The 23834-nt window shown below is 40.4% G+C and overlaps 2 protein-coding genes across 4 annotated transcripts in view; one reads left to right on the top strand and one right to left on the bottom strand.

The window, feature by feature from the left end:
• Positions 1-1185: 1185 nt before the first annotated feature.
• On the top strand, positions 1186-5216 carry Rpp38 (ribonuclease P/MRP subunit p38). 2 transcript variants are annotated; one of them, XM_023701839.1, is made up of 2 exons: positions 1186-1690; positions 3909-5216. In XM_023701839.1, the coding sequence occupies exons 1-2, from the start codon at positions 1641-1643 to the stop codon at positions 4771-4773; spliced, it is 915 nt and encodes a 304-aa protein (XP_023557607.1). In that variant the 5' UTR covers positions 1186-1640; the 3' UTR covers positions 4774-5216. The 2 variants fall into 2 exon arrangements, with proteins under 2 accessions (XP_023557607.1, XP_004641830.1); XM_004641773.2 differs by having other exon boundaries at positions 1597-1847.
• A 1772-nt stretch (positions 5217-6988) lies between these two features.
• The window catches only part of Nmt2 (N-myristoyltransferase 2), a 47731-nt gene continuing 30885 nt past the window's right edge, over positions 6989-23834 (bottom strand). Inside the window, exons 4-12 of one of the 2 annotated variants that reach the window (XM_004641739.3) lie at positions 22983-23101; positions 22795-22886; positions 22429-22545; positions 20601-20771; positions 19195-19303; positions 13276-13446; positions 10389-10556; positions 8441-8578; positions 6989-8264 (exon numbers count right to left, since the gene is read on the bottom strand). In XM_004641739.3, coding sequence (XP_004641796.1) covers positions 8244-8264; positions 8441-8578; positions 10389-10556; positions 13276-13446; positions 19195-19303; positions 20601-20771; positions 22429-22545; positions 22795-22886; positions 22983-23101 — 1106 coding nt within the window. In that variant the 3' untranslated portion in view covers positions 6989-8243. The remainder of the gene's footprint in view (positions 8265-8440; positions 8579-10388; positions 10557-13275; positions 13447-19194; positions 19304-20600; positions 20772-22428; positions 22546-22794; positions 22887-22982; positions 23102-23834) is intronic. The other variant, XM_023701845.1, reaches the window with a different exon arrangement.

The following is a 23834-nucleotide window of genomic DNA, read 5'->3' as shown; positions in this document are numbered from 1 at the left end:
TCATTTAAAAGTAAAACTGATCATTTGGAATAGAATGTTAAGGTGACCCCTGGAAGACGACGACAAACATGGAAAAATTATGTGGAATGAAACTCAGAACACAAAATTTTATGATTTTTAACTTACACACGTGTGAAACAAATTAGGAGAGAAATGAAACATGTTTAGATCATAAACATGTGACCAGATCATGAATAGTTTTTTCAAACTTTTTTGTTGTAATGTTTGTGTAACATGAATGGGATAGTAATTACCTTTGAAAAGCAGTTGTTCATTTTAGCACAATTTCTGTGGAAATTGTATTGTTAGTCTAAAAATACAAGCACTGAAATCACAGAGTCTATTTAAACTTTATTAGCTTGATTTAGCCAGGATTGTCACTGGACTCATTACAATTGACCAAGCATTTACTATGGTGCCAGACACTTGCTAAGCATCTTAAAGAGATCATCTTTTCTAATCCTCAAAATAGAATCTATTTTTATCCCTTCAGTGGGAAGCTAGGGTCCTAGCTGGCCCGTGATTCAGCTGGGATCTCAACCTGGGCGGCCTGGCTAAAGCCACCTACTATAAGGAATGACAATCTCTAGAGAAAAATGGAAGCTCACACGATGGACATTCTATAAATTTGGGGCTTTAGGGAGAAAACTTGCACAAGTTCCTTTCGCAGTACTCTAGTATTATAATTAGATCAACGCGTCTCTCTTTGTCTTTTGAATGGCATCTCCTTGAACTAATGATTCATTTTATAAAACAAATGCCTGTTGATAAACTGTGTTCTTTTTCGTGTGATAAAAATCACATTCTATTTCGCCCTGTGTAACCTGCAACAATCACTGACCTTAGGTACACGGTAGGTGATGAAAACTGAAAATACAGAAACTAAACGGCAGGGATTTAAGCTCAGTGGAGCAGCGTCTGCCTGGCAAGCATGAGGTCCTGAGTTAAGATCCCCGGCACCCCTCCCTCCAATAAAATTAAATACAGAAACTAGACTCCAAAATGGGAAAGAAAATGATTAGTGCAAAGATTGAAAAAAGGAGAGAACACGAAGTGGAAAAAAGAAGACGCCCAAATTGGATTGGGGAAGTGAAAGGAAGAGCAGGGCGGGGCGGGGCGGGAGAAGCAGCCTTCGGAGTTCAGGGAAGGGTATCAACAGATGAGATTCCTGGCTGTTCAAATGTTATTCGACTGTTTTGCCAATCGAAGACGCCTGCGCGAGGCTCCCGGAGCAGGACGCCGGCGGCAGGCTGACGGAGTACTCCAGCTGCGGTCGCTCTCTGGAAGCACCCCGATTCCCTCGTCTTTCCGAGGGCTCAGGATTCCTACATAATTCCGGAAGTACGTGCTCTACCCAACTTCCTAACTAATCCCTCTCATTTTATTTGATTTTTCACGATGCGCTTGGACTCCGCGTCTCTGGATCGAAACAAGGTTACAACGCTAAGACGCTGTGTAGCACAAACCTAGAAAGAGAAGACCCCGCAGGAGACGCGAGACCAAACCGCGAGAACTGCGAGACCGCAAGCTGTTCCCGTGGTAACCGTAGGTTCTCGCGAGACAGGTCTTGCGCCTGCGCATTAAAGCTTGAATGCTGCCCGAAACTTTGAGCTCCAGTCCTTCACCTAAGGTCCTTAAAGATGGGTCCTTGCCTGCTCGGTGCAACGCTGAGGGCCGACTGCCCCCTTAGGTAAAGACCTAAAGTAGAACAAGGAAACGCGAAGTAATCCGAGTGACTCCGCCCCGTTCAGCGCATTTGGAAGGCGGAGCCGCGAAGTGGAGGCTCTGCGCAAGCGCGGCACACTAGGCGCGGGTCCGGAAGCCGGCGGGGAGCAGGAAACGCTGTAGTGAGTTCAAGCAGCGCACCGGTCGGGCGTCGTGTGGGAGGCGGGGAGGAGACTCCTACGGGCGCGCTCGAGTGTCCGCGGTTCCCGGAATCCTCAAGCGTGGCCGTGGGCCGTAGGCAGTGGGTGGGACAGCCCTGAGTCGGGGCCTAGCCGGCCCTCCCAGGCGCCCCCGCCAGCGGGCCTCTCGGGCCCTCGCGCGGTCGATCGGCGCCTTTAGTACTTGCCGCCAGCCCCTCTTATGTGTTCGATCTTGCAGAGGACATTTTCTTTGCCCGGAATCTGCAAGATTTTCATCTAAATCTGCTTTACACTCTGGCCTCTCCTGTGCTTTAGTTCCCATCGTCTCCCCAGTCCTCTCCTAGCCACATTACACTTCATTTTCTGCAATGCTGTTTCCTGGGGAACCCTTTTTCGTTTCCTATTACCTTTGGTAAGAACTCTTCAAATGTAGGTTGTTAGTTTCCTAAGCATCCTGCAGTAGCTCAACTTTTAATTTGCACCGCATTGTTGTGGTCTTCTATGGACGAGGTCTTTTTGCGTTTTTAATATTTGTGGACAATGCATCTTGGATAATCCATTATTTGCAGAAGAGTTCATGAGGCTATGGGTGGGAAGGTTATTGAGGCAGAGAAGTGGGCCACACATACTTGCATGTGTATCAGGTATTTTAGGAAGGACATACAAGAAACTTAGGGCCAACTAGGGAGGGAAACTTCCAAAAGGAGAGTGAGTTAAGGCATTAATTTTAATCATGTGTAAGACTGGGCGTGGTGGTGCACGCCTGTAATCCCAGCTCTTGGGAGGCTGTAAACAGGCGGATCACTACGAGTCCGATCTAGTAGTGAGACCCTGAAATTTTAATCATGTATAGATTGCTATTTTATATTTGGTACCAGAATGGAATTCATGACCTTGAGCCTCTCAGGCAGGCATTATGCTGCTGGGGTACATACATATTCTCAGCCCGTTTTTATAATCACAGCTGTTAATTACTGTAGAGGTCTCTGGGGTCCTTAAAGTGCTCTCTGGGCCAGCGAGATCTCAGCGGACTAAACACCTGCTCTGGCAAGCGCAGGGACCAGGGTTCGATGCCACACCGGCCCCACCCCCAGGGTGCACTGAGCCAGCAAATGAGTTTTGGTGTGGTGGCGCACGACTGTAATCCCAGCACTGGGGAGGCTGAAAACGGGAGGGTCACCACCACTCTGAGGTGGGTAGTGAGACCCTATACCAAATATAAAAAATGAAAGAAAAATGCAATGTTATATCTAGCTACCCAGTCTTGCTCCCCACAAGCCCCAATAACCAGAATACCATCTGCTGCTAGAGGTGGTCAGAAAGTATTTGCTGAATGAATAATGGAAGCACAGCTAGAGAGCAATCTGTAACTAAAACAGAACTATTTTCCCTGCAGTGCTAGGGACCAAACGTAGGCTTGTATGCATGCCAGGTAAGCTCTCTGTTACCAAGTTACACCAACAGCCCTGAAGTGGAAATTAAGTAAATGAATAGGTAAATAGGATTTCGTTGAGATTGGTTGTAGTAATGTAAAATTTTCCATATTTCCCATATATGAAAAAATATAAATTACATAATTATTTCTTGTTTTCCTTTTTACAGTGCTGGATATATCGATCCCTGGGCTTTGCACTGCTATGTGAGCCCCAAATTACTTAATTTTACTTCTTTTTTAAATGCATTTGATACAGGGTTTCACTATACAGCTCAGACTTGTAATGATCCTCCTGTTTTCAGCCTCCCCAGCACTGGGATTACAGGCAGAGCACCACCAAACACAGACTCAGTGGCCAGGTCAGCCTGCCCGGGGGTGGGGCAGGCATGGCATGCCATGCTGAGGATCAAACCCCACGCCTTACACTTGCCTGCTTAGTCCGGTGAGCTATCTTGCTGGCCCAAATTACTTAATTTTAAAAGGTCAAACATTTGGTTACCTGACTGGGTCTCTATAATTAGGTTTATTATGACTTATAACAAATCTGAGAGACTGCATTTAATTTCTGGCTAACATAAATTTTCCACTGTCATTTTGATTCTCTGAAGGGTTTTCAAAATGGCTGCTGCCCCTCAAGCACCAGGAAGGGGTTCTGTTCGTAAGACCAGGCCTCTGACTGTGAAGACTTCACTGAACAACCCATTCGTCCTCTGCTGGAGCACCCTAGAGAGAGAGGACATGATGTTCATATTACAGACGCTTGAGGACAGGTTCAGATCTGTTGGACTTCAGAAAATAGAGGATAAAAAGAAAAGGAAAAAGCCACTTCTTATAAAAGAGCAAGGTAGAGAAAAATGTGGCCTAGACATTGGTTTGATTGAGGACCTGAAGGAGGAAAAGCCCGATGCTGACCAGCAGGCTTCAGGGTGGACATCTGTGCATGTCAGGAAGCAGCTCGCCCTTGGCGTTAATGAGGTCACCCGGGCCCTGGAGAGGAGTGAGCTGCTCTTGGTGCTCGTGTGCAAGTCAGTCAAGCCTGCCATCATCACCTCACACTTGATCCAGTTAAGTGTAAGCAGATCTGTTCCTGCCTGTCAAGTTCCCCGGCTCAGCGAGAGAATTGCCCCTGTCATTGGCTTAAAATGTGTGCTAGCCTTGGGGTTTAGAAAGGGCACCTCCGACTTTGCAGATGAAGTAAGAGCTATCATTCCCCGAGTGCCAAGCTTAAATGTACCATGGCTTCAAGACAGAATTGAAGATTCTGGCGAAAGCATAGAGATGGAGTTGTTGGAAGACCAAGACAAAGAGATTTTGGATACTTCATTTGAAGACCTCTCAAAGCATAAGAGAAAATTTGCTGAAGGGAAGCTGGGTTCTGCTATAGCATTACAACCACTTAAAATAAAGAAACTAATTCCCAACCCTAACAAGATAAGGAAACCACCTAAAAGTAAAAAAACTATTTTGAAGTAATCTTGGAGAAATCTGACATTTTTATAGAAGCCTTAAAACAAAGTAAGCTACATAAAATTTGCATGTATTGTTGGGACCTGGTATAGCCATGTCCCTTTAAGATGTGTAATACAAGTCTTCCCAACTGTGGCACAGATATGCTGAAGCTTAAATACACTTAAGTTCAGGAAAAAAAAAAAAATTAAAATGAGTATCAAAAGAAAAGTTTATTGAAACTAATATCCATGCTCTTGTAAATTTATTGTTTTAAAGGCTGGTACACTGCTTGTTAGCAAGAACATCTGTGTCCTACAATACTTAACAGTTTTCTGCCAAATTTGGAAAATGGGCCACGTGGTCCTAGAAGCTGGGTCAGTGAAACAACTGGAGCAGCAGTATCATTTTAAAGGAAAAATAAATGCAAGTAATACATTGTTCTCAGAAGCAGTATTTTTTTTCTTAAGTGTATTTTAGTACAGGGTCTCACTACACAGATCAGACTTGTAGTGATCCTCCTGTTTTCAGCCTCCCAAGCACTGAGATTACAGGTGTGGGCCACCACGCCCAATCTCAGTTGCTAGGAATTGAACCTCAGTCCCTGTATCTACCTAAGCAGGCACTTTAGTCTGCTGAGCTATCTGGCCAACCCAAAGCAGTAATTTTTTAACTTTATGTTAACTTCGCTTTCACTGTGGGTAGGTATAGTTGTGGGCTTGTGAGAAAGGTTTGATGGGGACAGAAAAAAGCTAGAAAAAATATTTTAATTTGAACTTGCTCTATACATATAGTTACTACTTGGAAATTTAATGTATAAAAAATACAATGGAGGCTGGGGGTGCAACTCAGTGGTACAGCACATGCTATCATGGACTTCTGAATTTGATTCCTTGCATCAAATAAACCATAGACAATATGATGGTAGATGAATTGTGGCAGATAGAATAAAACAACTGATCATGGATTTTTTTTGACATGGATTTAGGTGATGATAGGTCCTTAAAGTTAGGAACCAGCATAGCATATGTTCTGTGTGATGTGTACAATACTGTGTGTTTCCCAGAAAAGAGTCCCTTCTCTGATTTAGAGAGAAGGTAATCACCAAAATATTTAAAAAAAAAAAAAAAATGGTTGACTAAGATTATGCCACACTGTTCATCTGATTTTTACTTAGTACCATCTTGGCACAAATTTTACAAAAGGATACCTTACAGAATAGAAGACTTTGTCAAGTATGGCAGTGCATACTTGTCATCTTGGCACTCATTTGCTAGGCATTCAAGGCCAGCCTGAGCTACACAGCAAGACCCTGTCTCCAAAAAAATAGTGTTTTTGAGCCAGCAAGACAGCTCAGCAGTCTAAAGCACCTGCTTAGGCAAGCTTAGGTAACCACAGGGACCACTGTTTGATCCCAGGCACCACCTGCCCTGCCAGCCCTGCCCTCGGCAGGCTGAGCCAGCCACAAAAAAGAGGGGTTTTGTTAAGACAGAGTATAGAACAAGATAGTTTTTTTAAGCTGATACGTACTTTATTAATAGTTTTACTTTAAAAGGTTAATTGGTAATTGCATAAACTAGGAATAGGCCAATGTACTTACTAATTACAGAATTTTTAAATGATCCAGTTAGATAATGTGAATTCTGTAACAGAATATGTAAATGAGTCTTTAGAGGATCAGTGTATTTAATAGTTTTCTCATGAGGTAAGCTCCTGACAGTTTCTGACTGGCAGTTTTGTAATTACTTGAAAACCTGTATACAAGACTTTGTCCCATAATAAGTGTTACTGTAGGTCCTAACTAGAGTTGTGACTCAGGATTAAGTAAAAATCTTTTTTACTTAATGCTGGTGTCTCAGAGTAGTTTCGTTTTCTGATCCTTTTCCTGTTAGGAAAGAATGGCAGTGCACCCTGGCTTCATCTGAAAGTCTCGCACTGCTGTTGAGAACCCTGCTAGTCTTGACTGTGGGACCCAAGTATCCCCTCTAGTGGTAGTCCTGGGCACCACAGCTGTGGCTTTCAACTTAGCACAAACTTTTGTTTTGGAGACACAGGAAGGCTGGCATAGTATCAAGTCTGCCTTTGTAGGATGAAGCCATAGGTAGTACATATGCAAAGTGTGGCTGTGTTTCAGTAAAACTTACTCATGGATGCTGACATTTGAATTCTGCGTAATTTTCACATGTCTCAAAAAACTATCTCGTGATTTCTCCCACTCAAAAAAACCAAACACAAACACACACACACACACACACACACACACACAATTCTTAGCTTGTAGGGTGTATAAAGACAGGCAATGGGCCAGAATTAGCTTGTGGAAATACTTTGGTGGCTCCACCCTGATAGGACTGGTTTCAGTGGGCTACTTACCACACACGAAGGGAATGCCATCATGTTGTATAACAAGTAACTTGCTCTGAACTAAACAGGCACTGGTCAGTATCTATTTTGTGGTATTTAAGGCCAGTCTTACAGCCTTGTTTATATTATTTTTCTCTTGTGTTACTGGTAGTATCTATACATATATGTACATTGAGAAACTTTCAAATTGTAGGTAAAAACACCGTCAGTAATAAAATTGTGAACACTTATTTACAAATAAGACATTTTCATGATAAAAGCATAAAGGAATATGTGCAATTCTGCCTAAGTAATAAACATTCAAATTATCAAGGTGCTGAGAGCACCAATAAATTTCCTAGGCATTAGTTGAATCTTAGGTATTTTGCTTGCTTCTTGCCCTCTCCTGGTGTTGCTGACGAGACAAGGTGGTGCAGCAGAGGGAAAGTCTGGCTGGTCCTGGGCCTTAGGCCCTTTTGAGAGCACATATGCAAGTATTTGCCCAAAACTGCTTTTGAAATGATTCATGACTTGCTGAAGATCAAAGTACAAATCTGTATATTTATTGGTTTGGCAACTTTGCTTAGAAAGGAATAAATGCCCTGTCCACTTTTATACTGCTCCATCTTAGATATCCTCTGCTTGTCATTTCACACATGTCCCCTGTGACACCGCATATAGCGATGTATGTCAGAATTCTGCAGGTGGGTCCTTCGTTCTGTTACACAGACAAATATACCACCATTTAATAAATACAAATGCAGCAGTTTATCTTCACAAAGCAGCAAAGATTTTGTTACACAATGCTGTGACTTCTGTTTAGTCCAAAGAAAAACAGTCCCATTTCTAGAGAGGGGAAAAATACCCTTTCTTTGCCAAAAGAGCTGAAAGTTTGAAAACTAGAGGAATGTGCTCTTTGTACCCTTTCATTCTTCTGACTAGTGGGTAAATAGCAAAAACAGGTTAGATTTTAACATTCTAGCTAGAAATGTGTACTACTGGTCATATGGGTGTTTTTCATATTTTCTGATTGTTACCAACTACTTTGATTTCACTTGTGCTTTTTACTCTTCTTTGGAATGACAGTTCCGGGAGTTGTTAAATAAGAGTATTAACAAATGAGACTGTAGAGCTCTAGAAATCAACAGATCCATCTACTGGAGTACAAGTCCAACCTAAACAGGGGAAAAAAACAGAATGATAGCAAGACTTCAAGGCAAGGAAGATTAAACATAATGTAATTCAGCAGAGGAATGTTTCAAAAGCTCTTTATAAAGCCTTAAGGGAAGCAAGTACAAAACTTTCTGGGCAGATTGACTGTGTTTACAAAGGCTTTGTCAGCTCCACTCACCTTTTCAGAATCTGTTCCTGGACATCTCCAATTGTATAGGTAATACTGCAAATTGCCATCTCCTATACCAAACTTGAGTTTCTCCAAGAAGGTCTTATTTTCCATCAGATCTAGTGCATTGAATACATCAAATCCTTTCTGCCAGTGTAAAAGAGATGATTTAAAATTTAAAACATCAAAGACCAGTATATCTTTTGTAATACATTTTTTTTTGTAATATACATTCCAGTGTAATACTTAATACCTCTACCAACAGACTGAATGTGAACTTACACTGGAGCTTAATGTTTATTGTATATAGTAAAGGTTAGGAATTCAGTTCAAAATTGGTTTGTCATGCTACCAATGAATATGAGGAAGTCAGCAAGATATTTTAGAAATGCTGAATCAAAAAATGTAGTCTGATGGCTTGCATTTACATAAAAATAACCTACTGAAATTTCAGCAAATAGTTCCTACCTCAGAAGGCTGTCTAGATGGCTCCACTTCCAGGATCATTTAATTATTGGCCTAAGTTCCTGACTTAGCTAAAGCTACTTCTGAGAAACCAAAGTTTTAAGGACTTTAAATAGCATATTTTTCTGGGACTCATACTAAGGAATAAATTTGGTTTTAATGGTGAAATCTAAATTTCTTGGGCTTGCTGCATATATGTAATCCCAGCTACATGGCAGGTGGAGCAGGAGGATCACAAGTCTTGGGCCAGCCTGGGCAACTTAGCAAGACACTATCTCAAGGCTTCAGGATATAGCTCAGTGGTACAGTGCCCTGGACTCAATCCCTTGTCCTGCCAATAAGCCAATCATTAAATGTCAAAATGTTTGGTAACATTATTGTGTACCATGTGATAGAGATGACCCACATAAAATTTTATTTCTCAGAGTTTTTGGCGTAAATTACTTTCCATGTGGAAGAACTACTGTAGTTGAAAACAAGCAATCTGAGGATAATGTTGATTTGGTGATTCAAAAGTAATAGACTTGTAAAACAATGTTTTCAGTGATTAAATATGAAAAAAAGCAAGGAAGATATTTTTGATTTATTGTTTCTAATTTCTTATGAGCATTTTCCCACATTCATTGTTTATCAGCACAGTGTATATCATCATCTGATTCAGAGGTTTTTGTTTTTGAGATAGGACTCCCTTTGTAGTGTAGAGCTGGCCGTGAACTCACTGTGTGCCCCAAGTTGGCCTCAAGTTATGGCAATCCTGCCTCAGCCTCCTGAATGCTAGGATTACAAGTATTCACCACCATGCCTGGCTCAGATTTTTGTTTAAAGGAAAAATGTTTACTTGTGGCAAAAATTCAGTAATTACACTAACTTCTAGACTGAGGGAAGAGAAAAAGTAACAAGGTAGATTTTGAATTTAATTCTTTTAATTTTAAAAGAGACTAGCTGAATTAATGACTTTACTGCAGATTACTTACTCAATACAACTATTTACTCATGTGTTTCCCATCTACTATGCTAGGGTCTTTATCTATGTTCCTTGAGTTATCAGTTTTATGTAGTCCTATACAGTTATTTAAGTTTTTAATTTATAGCCTGGTATGGTGAGGAATATCTATAATCCGGCACTCCAAGGGGATGAGGCAGAAGAATCGCAAATTCAAGCCCAGCCTGGGAAATTCAGTGAGACCATGTCTTAAACAAAAAAAAATTGCTAGGGATATAGCTCAGGGTGAAGTCTCTGAGTTCAATCCCCAGTACTACTAAAGAAAATGTTTTAAATTTGTACACAATGTCTTTTTGCTAAGTTGCAATAAAATTAATGATAAAAACAGCCACTACAGTTTTAGAAGAAGCTCTTAGCAAAATTCTACAAATGACTTGCATGAATTACACCTGCACAGGATAAAATATTGTCTGAGGTCTCCTGTCTGTTACATTTGCTGGTGTACATGTGTGGCGAACCAGATAGCACACAGAGGAACAGGCCACCTACCAGCTTGGCTATGATGAGGGCGTCGTTCATGAGGTCTAGAAGTGGCGTCTCTGTGTGGATGTTGTAGAAGGAGTAGGCAGCTTTGAGGCTCTTATGGGCGGGATGATGCATGACCGTGGAGGGGAGCGTGTAGAAGCTCAGGAAGTCAGTCAGCTTCCCACTAGAGCTCTGGAAGACAAAGGTGGCACCAGTAAGTGTCTCCCTGGATACAATGCAAGCAGCTAACTGTGCTATCTTGCAGCATACCTTTTTATCATGTGAACAAGTGAGACCTCTAGTGTAAGCCCAGTCTATTAAGCTATGTAGAGGCCAGGAAGACAACAGAGTTGGAACTTTAGCCAAAGCGCTTGTTGCTAATTTGCATAAAGTTCCTAGAAAGCAGACTTTGCTGAAAGGGATGTTTCCAAGGCTGGGTAAGGAGTCAGTGCTCTGTGCTTATCAGCCAGTGATATGAGCAGATACCTGGGTTTGCAGCCATCAGTGCACTAAGGATTAGAAGGCTGCCTTCTCCCTTGAATGGTGCACATGTGGCAAGCTGGACAGCCACTAGTCCAGGGGAGGAGCACTCCCTCATGGAAGGCTGACAACCTTTGGAGTCCACATTCGCCATATTTTCTTGGAAATGAATGATATGAGCCTATTACTTTTGGGGAAAACTGGCAGGATTTGTTGCCATGGATAAAACACAAGCTTTCAGGGCCAAGGATACAGCTCTGCAGAGCAGCACCTGCCCGGCAAGCGTAAGGTCCTAAGTTTGATTCCTGGTACCAAAAAGGAGCTTTCAAGTACAAGCCAGTCTTAGAAAACCTGTATCCTTCACCTTGAGCTACATCATAGACTCATCTATGACAAAAGAGGTGATATCCATGCATGGGATATGATCTTTTGATACCATATGATGAAATGTCAGCATTTGAAAGACTTCTATAATTTAGTATTTTCCAGATGACCAATGCATGATGTTATAAACTCATACACAGGTAGGAGGACAAGACAGCTCAGTGGGTGAGCAGCCACTTACCAGGTATGAGGCCCTGGGCTCAATGCCCAGCACCATAAGGAAAAAAAGGGGAAAAAACCCCAAAACCCAAACCCCCCCAAAACAAGACAGACCAATGACCAGGTATGGTGACACATGTCTGTAATCCCAGCACTCTGGAGGCTAAGGCAGGAGGACTGTCATGAGTTTGAGGCCAGTCTGAATTACACAAAAAGATCCTGTCTCAAAAAAACCAAAACAAACAAAATGACCAATGGATTTTCATAGAGTATAAAAAAATTCACTGATACGATTTTGGATAAGATATATAATTATCTGAAAAGGTAATTAAAACTCATTTTTTTTCCAAATCTTCAATAGTTCATGCAAAATATTTTCTTTACGTATTTTAACCATTACAACAGAGTGAAAGTACAAAGAGATAATGAGGGGCCAGGGAGATGGCTCAGTGGAATAAGCGCTTCCCTGGCAAGTACAAGGGCCTGAGTTCAAACCCCAGTTCTGCAAAAAAAAAAAAAAAAAAAAAAAAACCAGATAATGAGTTTTCTGTTAATCCAAAAGACCTTAATGAGATTTGCAAAAAAAATGTAAGTTTGTGGTTTGGGAGATACCTACTTTTCATATGAAAATAAGTTCATATGAAATATGTACTTTAGGTAACATGATAGATTTACCATTGTATGATTATAACAACAAATACCAGAATTTAAAATTTTGAATATGGTAAATATTTATAGATATTTTGTCAGAAAGTATAAACCTATGATGAAAATGTTTGAGAAGTACTGCCTTAGAATACACAGATGCCTGCAGAGTGTACAAAGATGGCTACTCCTGCACTGTTAGAATCTTCTGATCCGTGGTCAGATGCGTTATCCATTGCGCCACTGGCCCGCGGTTGTTAGAAATAAAAATTTAGATTGCTTGGTGTTCTTCAGCCCTCTGAAGGGCTGGCAAGATAGCTCAGTGGACTAAGTGCTTTGGCAAGGGAAGGGACCATGGTTTGATTCCTAGTCCCGCATGCCAGCACTGGCCCCGCCCTCAGGCATGCTGAGCCTGCAACTGAGTCTAGGTGTTGTGCCACATGCCTGTAATCCCAGTACTGGGTGGCTGAAAACAGAAGGATCAGGAGTCCAAGCTGCATAGTGAGACCCTGTACCATTAAAAACCAAAACAAACAAAAAATGTCCTCTGAGTCATCCCACCTGGGTTCCCTCCATTATTACCCTACCTGAATGTGTGATCTTCTGTCCAAGTGCTGATAGACTCCTGAGTGGAATGACTGCCAACAGGCCCCTTGAGTCACTTCTAACTGTGGCCCTTTCCACTTTGCTCTTTAAAGTACTTACAAGATTAAGCCCCCAAATTCTCAATTCCCTCCTGGGCCTCCAAATGAGATATCATCTGAACAAATTCCAGATTTTGTTTATTTAAAAAAAAAAGTTTAAGCCAGCTGTGGTGGTGAACTCCAATAATCCCAACATTCTGGGAGGCTGAGTCAGGATTCTAAGTTCCAGCCCAGCTGGGTATTTTAGCAATTTAGGAAGATTCTGTCTCAAAATACAGAACAAAAAAGAGATATGGCTGTATGAAGGTCCTGGGCTCAATCCCCAGTGTTGAGAGAAAAACCCCATTCATGTATAGAAACGGGCCTGTAAGAATATGGGGCTTTTCTATATCATGGGGGAAGAGGAAAGACACAGGTATGTTATTACCTTCCTGGAAAACAATCTTGCCATAGTGTTTCTGTCTTTTTTGGTATTATTGCTTTATCTTTTTTTTTTTTTTCTTCAGAACTGGGGAATTGAACTCAGGCCCTTATGCTTGCCAGGGAAGCACTTATTCTACTGAGCCATCTCCCCGGCCCCCCTATTGCTTTATCTTTACCTCCACTACAAACGTGTCAATAATATGCTCCCGGGGAAGGAACCAGTGAGCCACTTCCTCTTCATCCATTACTGGAGCTAGATGGAACTGCTTCAAGTAACTGTTGATTAATTCTCGGACTGCTTTGATATCTTTTGGTTCCATTGGTCTCAAGCCTAAGGTCTTTGTAACCTTGTTAGAGGAAAAATAAAACAAACCAAGAAGTTTAAACATAAGAGGAATACTTTTTGCTCAAAGTGTATTCTGCAGAATCAACATTATACAGGTATTTGCATAACTGCAAAAATTTGATTCCTGCCCCAAAGTTCATGAATCAGAATCTGCAACCTACTAATCTTCCTTGGTAACCTGTATACCAATTAATGGGAGAAGCAATAGTTGAAAACATGCTAGAGAATGTGTCCTGTCTTCATGAACCAGGTCTTGCCCATGACCCAAACAAATCAAAGGGAGCACCACAAGTTAATTTATAAATCAATCCCAAGAATTTTGACATTGATGGATAAGGCACAAAAACTGTATACCTTCTGGGATATTTGCTTTAAACTGCCAAAGGTGACTTTTTTTTTTCTTTCCTTTGAGACAGGGTTTCATTATGCTGTTTAGGCTGGCCTTGAACTCACTTTGGAGCTAGGCTGATCTCAAACTCATGGCAATGCTCCTGTCTCAGTCTCCCAAGTACTGGGATTACAGGCATGCACCACCATATCCAGCAAAGGTGATACTTTGAAATCAGTTGAAAAACTTATTTTATTCATTCATGAAAAGGACATTGTGATTTTGTTCTGTTGAACAAAAATAACAGAATTAACCACACTGGTCAAGATGCAAAGGCAGACACTTAAAAGGGGCCTGGTTGACAAGTATTGAGGTTGGCTTTTGTGATTATCTTTTGATTAAAAGGTTATCAGGGTAGACATTTTAATTACCACCAAAGAGTTTTATAATTTTAGCAGTGCATCGCCTCAACCACTTGGCCACCTCACCCACAAGTTTTATAATTTTAAAACAAGGCCATAGGAATAAAGAGCCTGCAGATCAGGATAGGTCCCCATTTAAATTCATCCAACTGCTTATACTCAAAAAACCTCCTAACATCACTTTGGCTCTGCAGATCTGTCCAGCATGTAAGGAAGCTCAACAAACCAAAATTAAAAACATATAGTGTTTCTTCCCCAGTAAACCTGATATTTTCATCCTCTTGAAAAAATACTGAATATATTTTAGAAGATAAATAACTTACATACTGCTACTCTAGCTTTTCTGCCACGAATGACTTATAAATATTGAAAAACTATGTAGAATTAAATCATAATTCCTGCAGGTCCCTCTATAGAAGTCCATGAGGGGAAACAGACACTTAACTGGAGTGCCAGCTCTGATCAACGGTGGGTAGCTATGCTGAGGCTTCAAAGGTTTAGGAACTAACAGGGCTGAGTAACAGTGTGGGGCTGGGGGTGCATGCCTTATATTTACAGATCCAACACTGCCCAAGTGTGGATTTACTGGGGGCTTTTCAGTGATGACTATGTAATATATAAAAATACCACAGCATAGCTAATATGCCATTTAATCTAAATTAGAGGACTGAAGTCATTAATACTTGATAGGCAATTCATGAAGTACTTTTAGTCTTTTTGTGGCTCTCAAAACTGAGTCAGAAATACTTAGTTCCCAGTTGGAAATAAATACACTTTTTTTTTTTTTTTTTTTTTTTTTTTTTTTTTTTTTTTTTTTTTTTTTTTTTTTTGGTGCAGAACTGGGGATTGAACTCAGCCCCTTGTGCTTGCCAGGGAAGCGCTTATTCTACTGAGCCATCTCCCCAGCCCATACATTTTTAAATGCTAATAAAATGGCCCAAGTCACATAAAGTATCCATGTACAAGCACACTGTAGTCATTTATAATTTATCTTCTGTAACGAAGCAGATTCTTAGTGATTAAGTAACATTTTTTTCTTCTGTTATTGGTTCAGAAACACCAAGCGATTAGATTAATTAATAAAAACAGCAGGACATTTACTATTACTAGAGAATATTAAGAAATTAGAAAGTCTGCCAAATTCTTTCTAGAGCAACTATTTTTTGGAGCCCAACTCTCATTCACTAAATATTCATACTGTGAAATCACTAAAAACACCATTTGCCCAGCCCAGTGGACATCCTTTTTGTTTTTGAGACAGGGTCTTGCTATATCACTAAATTATCCAGAATAGGCTTGAAGCTGCAGTTTTCCTGCATTAGGTTCCTGGGATTATAAACTAAACCACCATACCCTGCTGTTTAGTGTACACCCTTAACCCAATAATTCTTCAACGTTTCAGTCTCCTAACCCCTTGGCAGTCTTAATAATTATTGAGTACTCTAAAGAGCTTTGCTTGTGTAGGGCTACTTGTCTATCCTTGTATTAGACATGAAAACTCATAAGATTCAAAAGCAAAATACAAGAAGTACACCTTCTCTACAGCCTCTGGAAGAATGTTTAGTACACTCCTAAAAAGATGAAAATGAAATATGCAAATTATATTTTAGTGTTCTTATGGAAATAGTGTTGATTCTACAGATTCAAAGATCTTAGGGACTTGCAAAGATACCTGGGCCACATTTTGAGAACTGATACTTCAGGTCTCAGAAGGGCAGAAAGATATGTAGCAGAATTTGGATGACAGCAACTCTGTGAAACGTGTTTGGGAAAGCAAGTAGAAAGTACTATTAACTTGGGAATTTACAAACATTTCAGATAAGTGTTCACAAGAGTACTAAACCAAAAGGGAACATCAGACTATATCAGGTATAAAAAACAAACAAATAAGTAAATAAATAAAGACCTACAATGTGGGAAAATATTTTTACTGACAAACAATGGCTAAAAAGAATTTATAGAAGAATGAAAGAAATGTTCAAATGTGACAAACACTATAGCTGTTGTCTTTAGGAAAAAAGTATGAAGACTTAAGCTTTGCTAAAAATAAAGGTTCTGTAAGAATTCAACGAAAAACAAAGAAACACTTCCTATAACTGAGAAAATTTCAAGTCATAAGCAAATTGTAGTATGAATCAGATATACTTCCCAGGACCTAACTCATATCCATTACTTGTTAGCCTCTGTAGATAATGAAAAACCCATTTAAATGTATAAAGAAATACAGCTCCAACGACTGAGTGAAACACAACTGTCAGACTTTGGTATGAGAGTCAAGATTCCAGAGCAGAGACGTAAGCACTGCTTATGGTTATTTACATGATAGAAAAAGGAACATCAATGTGACAAACACAAAAAATAGTCATCTAATGCTGCTGAACAGACTAACATGTCTTATGACCTGTCTGAATAGCTGATCCTTCTCATAGCATAAACCTAGGATCCTGGTAGACTAATCTGACACCTGCTTTTTATGTACTTCAATTTTCTTTACATTTAAGGTCACTGACACAAAATCTAACTTTGGAAATACTCAGCTCTAATAAAACAAAACAAAACAAAACAAAACAAAACAAAACTGAAACCCTGAAGGATGGGGACATGTAGGACAATATGTTTTGGGGAAGCCTACCAAGTTATAGACCAGTAGCTAATAGTGTAGGCAGTGCAAACTCTGATCTGACGTAGCAGAGAACCAACATGCCAACCCAGTTTCAATGTCTCTTCCATGTGGTGAGACTAATAATCTGCCCATTGCTGACTGTTACAGATAATAAATGAGACTAAGGCTATTAAATATGCAGTATGATTCAGGCCCCAATAAATGTTAACTTGTATATTCAGAAGTCCTTGAGGAAGACATAAAGCAAGCACTGTAAGTAGAAACAGTAATAATCAAAAAATGAAACAGGCATACAAAAGTCATTTCAACCAGACTGAATGGTATAAAACTCCTTCTAATGACTTGGTGGCTAACAGTGATTTCACTCCTCTAGGGTTGTGGGAGGGACAACAGGGTCTCACATTGCTGGACTGCCCAACTTTTAACTCAGCAGGCAGACCACCTGCACATGTGCTGTCAGTACCTTCCAAGCTTTTAATGTCTGCTCCTTCTCCTTTGCCTTCTTCCTTCCACTAACCACTCTTTGTATTTCTTTCCTATGTTTTCAAAGGTTAAAGGAGACTAGCACATACCAAAGAGAATTGTCTTGGCCTTCATAATTCTCCTTTTCTTTCCACAGCTACACTGGAATAACTACACTGTGGGCCATCTCGGGTTTGGGGTCATGAGAGGTGCCAACACAAGTGAAGGGGTGTGCCCAGGGACACTGAAGTCCAGTTTGCATCCTGGCAATAGTGGTGATACCCTTGCTTGGGTGTCAAACTTCACAAGCTTCAATTTTCTCACCTATATATGAGGAATAAAAAATGCTAACTCCAAAAGGTAGTTGTGAGAATAAAATGAACATGTATGGAAGAATATTATAAGCTTCAGTTTACTGGAGCGGGGGGAACAATCATTACAACAACATGGCTCCTACAAAAGGAACCCAGGAACTCAGCCTGATGGCAAGGAAGACACCAAAGGTGGGTCTCACAACTGAGGCCTGACCAGTAATTTATCACTAATTGATTAAAACTTATTATGCATGAGAAGATTGACACTCGTACAAAAATACAAAGGTTAAATCCGGTCAAAAAATACTTTCAGGGGAGCCAGGCCTTGATCTTGCCTCCTACATTTCATACCTTCTGCGATTTGCTCCTGTTGGGTGCAAGTGGAGCTGTAGTTTGCCTTTAACCAATAGAAATGGCAGCAATGATTTTTTTTTTCTTCTATTTGGGGAAGGGTCTACTGGGTGTTCAGGGTCTCACTACTAGATCGGACTCATAATGATCTGCCTGTTTACAGCCTCCCAAGAACTGGGATTACAGGTACGTACCGCCACGTCTCGTCTCAATTGCTGTCTCAGGCGCTTTAATCTGCTGAGCTATTTGTCTGGTCTGACAGCAGTGACTGAATGCCACTTTCATGAGTAGATCTATCTCTGCAGACTGTTTCCAATGGCTCTGGTGAACTAACTGCCATGCTGTGAGCTGCCCAATGGAGAAGTCATGTGGTAAAGAACTAAGGGTAGCTTCTAGCAGCCTGTGAGGAATGGAGGCATCCATCTACCATCCAGCAGAAAGTCATTCTTGCCAACACCTATGTATGCCTGGAAGCAGACCTTCCCCAAGCCCTGGAACACACCTTCACAATGGTTTCATAAGAGACACCACACCCAAAGAAAGGGACCCAGCTAGTGGTGTAGAACCTGGGCAAGAAGAATGTGCTGTTTTAAGCTGCTCAGCTTGTGATAAATAATATACCATTGAAGTCATAAAGTGAAGCCTGGAGAGCACATTTAAACTTTGCCCTCTCACAGCAGAGAACTTTTCCTGTTAGTAGTATGAGTGCTCTAAAAGATGGTGATTTAATGAGGCATTATTTCCTCTCCTCAGTCCTCTCTCTGAATCTCAATTCCTTACTGCTATAAGACATCAGGAATAGCCTGAACTTTTCTTCCCTTTTAATACACAATACTGAAAATTTTAGAAGTTACATTTCTTATTTTAATCCCATCCAGTTATAAACTGAAGTATTTAAAGAACCTTAAAAACAAAAGTATGGTGTGGTGGCACACACCTGTAATCCCAGCAACCTGGATGGCTGAGACAGAAAGACTGCTGTGTGCTTGATGTCAGCCTGAGCTACATAGTGAGTTTAAGGCCAGCCTGAACCACAGACCCTGTCTTAAAAAAGCAAAAATACAAAGCAAAGCAAAATGGTGCTTCTAAATGAACTCCCCTACTTTTCTACTTGAGTTCTATGCAGTCTTCTAGCTACATATTCCCTTCCTTAGATCCATAAGTCTGTTTTTAGACTGCTGTAAAAAATTCTTTGCTGCATTGAAAGATATGGTCATTACTGCTGTAACTGCAGATCTTTTTTACTTACATCCGGCAGTCTGTAAAGCTTCATTGTTCTCTGTAATGTCATATTTCTACTCAAGTGAGAAAACTTCACTTCTACCAATTTTCTGGGGTTTAGGGATCGATGCCAGTATCTGGAATACAATAAAGGTTTTAAAATCTAATTGATTTCTTCCTGTACATGTCTTCATTCTGTCTCATCTTGGCTGTTCAGAAGCATTTATTCAGTACTTATGCTGCACCCGGCATAGTGGTGGGCGCTGACCCTTGTCCTATCAAGTAATTTTATCAGTCAATTTTTCTTCTCTCAAATGACTTATATTCTTATTTGTGTGCTGTTACACCTTGCGACCTTTGATCTCTGTAACTAAAGAGGAATCATAAAATTTCAAGAGAAATATTTCAAGGTAGGCAAATATTTAATGACATTTGTGATTTTCTTTCTTTCTTTCTTTTTTTTTTTTTTTTTTGCGGAACTGGGGATTGAACTCAGACCCTTGCTCTTGCTAGGGAAGCGCTTATTCCACTGAGCCATCTCCCCGGCCCCCGACATTTGTGATTTTCTAAGAGCAAACAAAAAAATATATATGTATGAAAATAGTTCCCCTAGTAAGTAGTTTTTAGTATAGTAGGGCACACACTAAGAAAAACAACTTTTGGAGAAACTGGTCTGAATTTCTTAAGTGATTCCAATTTGGGCAGTGGGATAAGTGATTTATTATAACACATCTGTGATGTATTTTTTCTTATTTATTTATGAATATCATGATTTAACAGACTGTAGTAATTTTATAATTTTACCTTTTATACTATGTTTATTTGAAGTTTCATCCTTTTGAGGCAATGAAAATAGTAGAGGGAGATAACTTTCTGTTGTTTTAGAACAGCTTGGTCCAATTATAGTCTGATTACTCTCCTAGTAGAATAACCTTCAAAAACCTAATAGAGTCAAGGAGAACAGAACTTAAGCCTGCTCTGAGCAAACAGGCATATTGGAGGCTTTTCAACTGATGTGCATCACATTTTTGGAAAAGTTCAATAGTGCTGCAAAGCACAGTAGAAAACTGAATTTACAGATGGAAAGGAAAAGTGCAACACCGAACATTTCAAGATCACAATGCTGCCCATTTCTCTACGTGTACACGTCTTTCAAACAAAATAAAAACAGAAACATACATCAAGTGCCATTAGCAGAAAAATGTTAATTTATGTTTAGTCACCAAGTGGCTGCATAATGTACTGGGGCCCACTCTGGACTCTGTGGTTCTAGGTCTTGGTCTCCATCTCTTCTCCCAACAAAGTAAATAATTGTCAGTCAACCGGAATCCATCCTGCTATATACCCAAGAAGAGTAAGATTCCTAACAGGAGGGTAGCAAATTGACATGTTTGGCAACGGGTACACTCAGAATAGGGATGTGGTAACCATTACCTGCATGTGGCCACAGGTTTAGGAAGGACCACTCCAGCAGTGTACACGGCCTGGAAGATTCCTTCCAGGTTCACTCTTCTGGTTATTTCTCTAATTAAAACTGGGGCTACCCGTTTGGATCTCAATTTCTTATGAACACAAAGAAAGTTGATTTCAACCATCTTCTTCACACTAAGAAACAAAGATGTTGAAAATTAGGGCCAATACAAGATGAAAACATTAAAAAAAAGATTATCCATAAAATGTCAAAGAATAAGAATGGTGAAGACATCCTTTAACCATATTTAAGAAAAACACTTCACAAAATCAGACTGCAACATGATTTGCCATTACTTTCCTGCACAAAGAATGTAACTCCAAGTCTAGGGTTAAATCTCTTTGTTCTAAATAAATTTTAAGACTTTGATCTTTTTATAAGGTTACATTTTAGAAATTGGGAGAAGCCAGAGGATGAGCCTGGTGTGGACTCCGGCATGAGTTCACGAGTTGCAGCGGCTCCGGAGGAAGAGAATGAAAAAGGAAAGCTGATCCTTTCTGCAGCTGAAGGTATAACTGCCTTTTGATGCTAATGTTTCTGGAAGAACCTTGAATGCCCAGGGACTTTCCAACCCTGCTGCTCATAATCTTTAGTCCTCTTCTGATCACTTTAGAACTAGGATTGCCAGGTAGAAGTTACTTTACTGATAAGAAGATGTGACTGTAATCTGCTTACCTCAGTGACCTGGATGCACTGGAGCATGTGTACCCAGGAGTAGTGTATCCACCTGATACCACTCCTGAGTCGGGCTCCATTCTGGTGTCAAATGTTGACAACGTGAGGACTGACTTTCTAATTAAAACCACTGCTAACCAGGGCAAGGTATGGGATTTTAAACTTCTATTGAAATAGCATATTTTAAAATGTCTCTTGGAAACACGAAGTACCTACATTGATTTTGAGATAGTTTCTGTTGCCATTGAGAATAAATGAAAATATGTTGAAAGTAAAAAAAAAGAAAAGGAATTAGATCAAATGTGCCTCAAAGTGTAGCTTTTCCCTGTAGCAGGTATAACTGTGGTGATAACTGGTGTAGAATATAACAAAATGTTGCTTTGAAGCAAGACATCCTTCTCTAGGACCCATGAGAGGGGTTGTGACTAGAACAGAGGTGGTGCCTCACAGAGCCACAATAAATCTTCCGAGAGTTTCAAAGCCGTGTCCAGTTCTGTCTCCATGTGTGCAGGCCTTTTGTTTAATACACTGCATTCCCTAATATCACATGTGTTTATCAGAAAATAAGCTATCCCAAGATATGGAATGGTATACATATGTATTACACATTAGAGCATTGATCTTCATAACTAGATCTTAGATTTTCTGAGCTGGAAATCCAGAGCAAAAATGCAATACACTTATTCTATGAGGATGAACTCTTTGTTCCTCCTAAACTTCTAAGTAAATTTTTCCCCAGAAATGCCAGATTATAGCTATCCTGATACACACGTACTATATAGACATGTGTGTATAAGTAAGTACATAATACAAGCCTGTGTTCATGTGTGAGACTGACAGCCATAAACTGAAATCCAGAAAGACAGAGAAGGACAAAGAGAAAGGGATGGTGGAAAGGATACATGGAGATGGAGAAATGGACAGAGGTAGTAGTCTTTTTTTAAAAAAAAACTATGTAAATTTAATTTTTAGGTTTAGTGCAAAATTGAACTGAGTCCCAAAATAGCCTTTGCCAACAAACTGAAAGCTGGCACTGAGTACTTTTTAAAGCCTACTCTAATGCAATTTTTTGAAAAGAAATACATAGAAGTGACATGGAAAAGCCTTAACTCACACCTGTCATAAATCCGTATGTTGGCAGGGATGGCACTTATGAATCCTACTAGTTTTTTATTTGAAGACACTCTGACCCCACAATGCCACTGCAGGAGCCAGCCTGGGGGACGCAGAGCCCTAAAGTCAGGGAAGACAAGAACACAAGAACTAGTTAGTATCTAAAAGACACAAGAGGGGCTAAGGATATACCTCAGCAGTACAGCACCTGCCTGGCAAGTGCAAGGTCCTGAGTTCAATTCCCAGACCCACCCCCCAAATGAATGAATGAATGAATGAATGAATGAATGAATAAATGACACAAGAAAAGACCTGATATCTCTCAGCCCAATGACCCTCTCAATAGCCTACATGATTAGCAAGGCATACCACAATAGGAACTCTGGTGAATAGTCGAAGCGGAACATATTGTCATCATCTTCTACATAATTCTCATTTAACAACATGTATAACTCCTTGAGCTACAAGATAAAACAAGCATCCTGTTGATAGTTCTCAGGACCAAGTCAAAAGTGATTTTTGTAAATACAGGTGTTGAATCAAAGAGTTTTACTCACCACCTCTGCATTACTCAAGTCTAAAGTGTCCCACATAAAACCCTGTGGCAAAGAATATGGTTCTTGACGTACATTGTCTTTGTCTGGCTCAATTGCACCATGAGAAGTTATGACTTCATCTGCAGAGAGAGACAGAAAAAAAAAAAGGAGAGGATATTCAATTACAGAGCATTCTGACAATCCCAAAAGATCAGTGACACAGACACAATCAGATGTAGGGCACTTGGGTTTCATGTAATCTTTTACAATGTGCTATTATTCCAGCTTCCTCTGAGCTGAAATAGAAAAGGTAGACAATGGTGTGGAATGACTATTTCACCAGTTAAATCAAAGGGGAACTCCTCTGTCACCCAGTGACAAAGATGATGTTGTGAAATTATAGGGATTTCTCAGCCTTAACCCCAGGCTAGTTTGGTACATGCAAGTCTGGTACATCAGCCTCAGAGATGGTCACCTTTGGGCTGAGGATGAATCTTGGTGGTACAGCAGTTGACTGGTTAAGGCTGAGGTGCTGGGCTCAACCTTTAGCATCAAAGAAAAAATTAACATTGTATTTTCACAAATCAGGGACAGGAACCTCCAACTCCTCCCAGCAGCAAACCCTAAAATTAATTTCAAGGCTGGCTACTTCTCTCCATCTGTACTGCTAGAAATGTAGCTGAATCCAAGTGTGTTCCAAGTCTCTAGTGATTTCCTTTGCAGAACTTTTCATGAAGCTGAAAAAAACCCTGATTCTTCCTGCAGCTGCCACCTGCCTCACTGTTCTTGTACTCTCCATGCCCCTAGCCTCCCATGCTCTGACCATGCTGAACTTGCTCAGGCGTTCCCCAGCTCAGGGCCTTACTATGCTTC

This window comes from Octodon degus, unplaced genomic scaffold, assembly GCF_000260255.1.
Source record: "Octodon degus isolate 3935 unplaced genomic scaffold, OctDeg1.0 scaffold00141, whole genome shotgun sequence".
Classification (NCBI taxonomy): Eukaryota; Metazoa; Chordata; class Mammalia; order Rodentia; family Octodontidae; genus Octodon; species Octodon degus.
Note: the sequence above shows the minus strand (reverse complement) of the source record. Positions and strands in the feature narration are given on the sequence as shown.

Bases quoted from the DNA above. Each gene is read 5' to 3' on its own strand.
- Rpp38 (XM_023701839.1), top strand. From the start codon at position 1,641: ATGGGTCCTTGCCTGCTCGGTGCAACGCTGAGGGCCGACTGCCCCCTT. The intron at 1,691-3,908 runs GTAAAGACCTAA...GATTCTCTGAAG, and splicing joins AGGGCCGACTGCCCCCTTAG to GGTTTTCAAAATGGCTGCTG.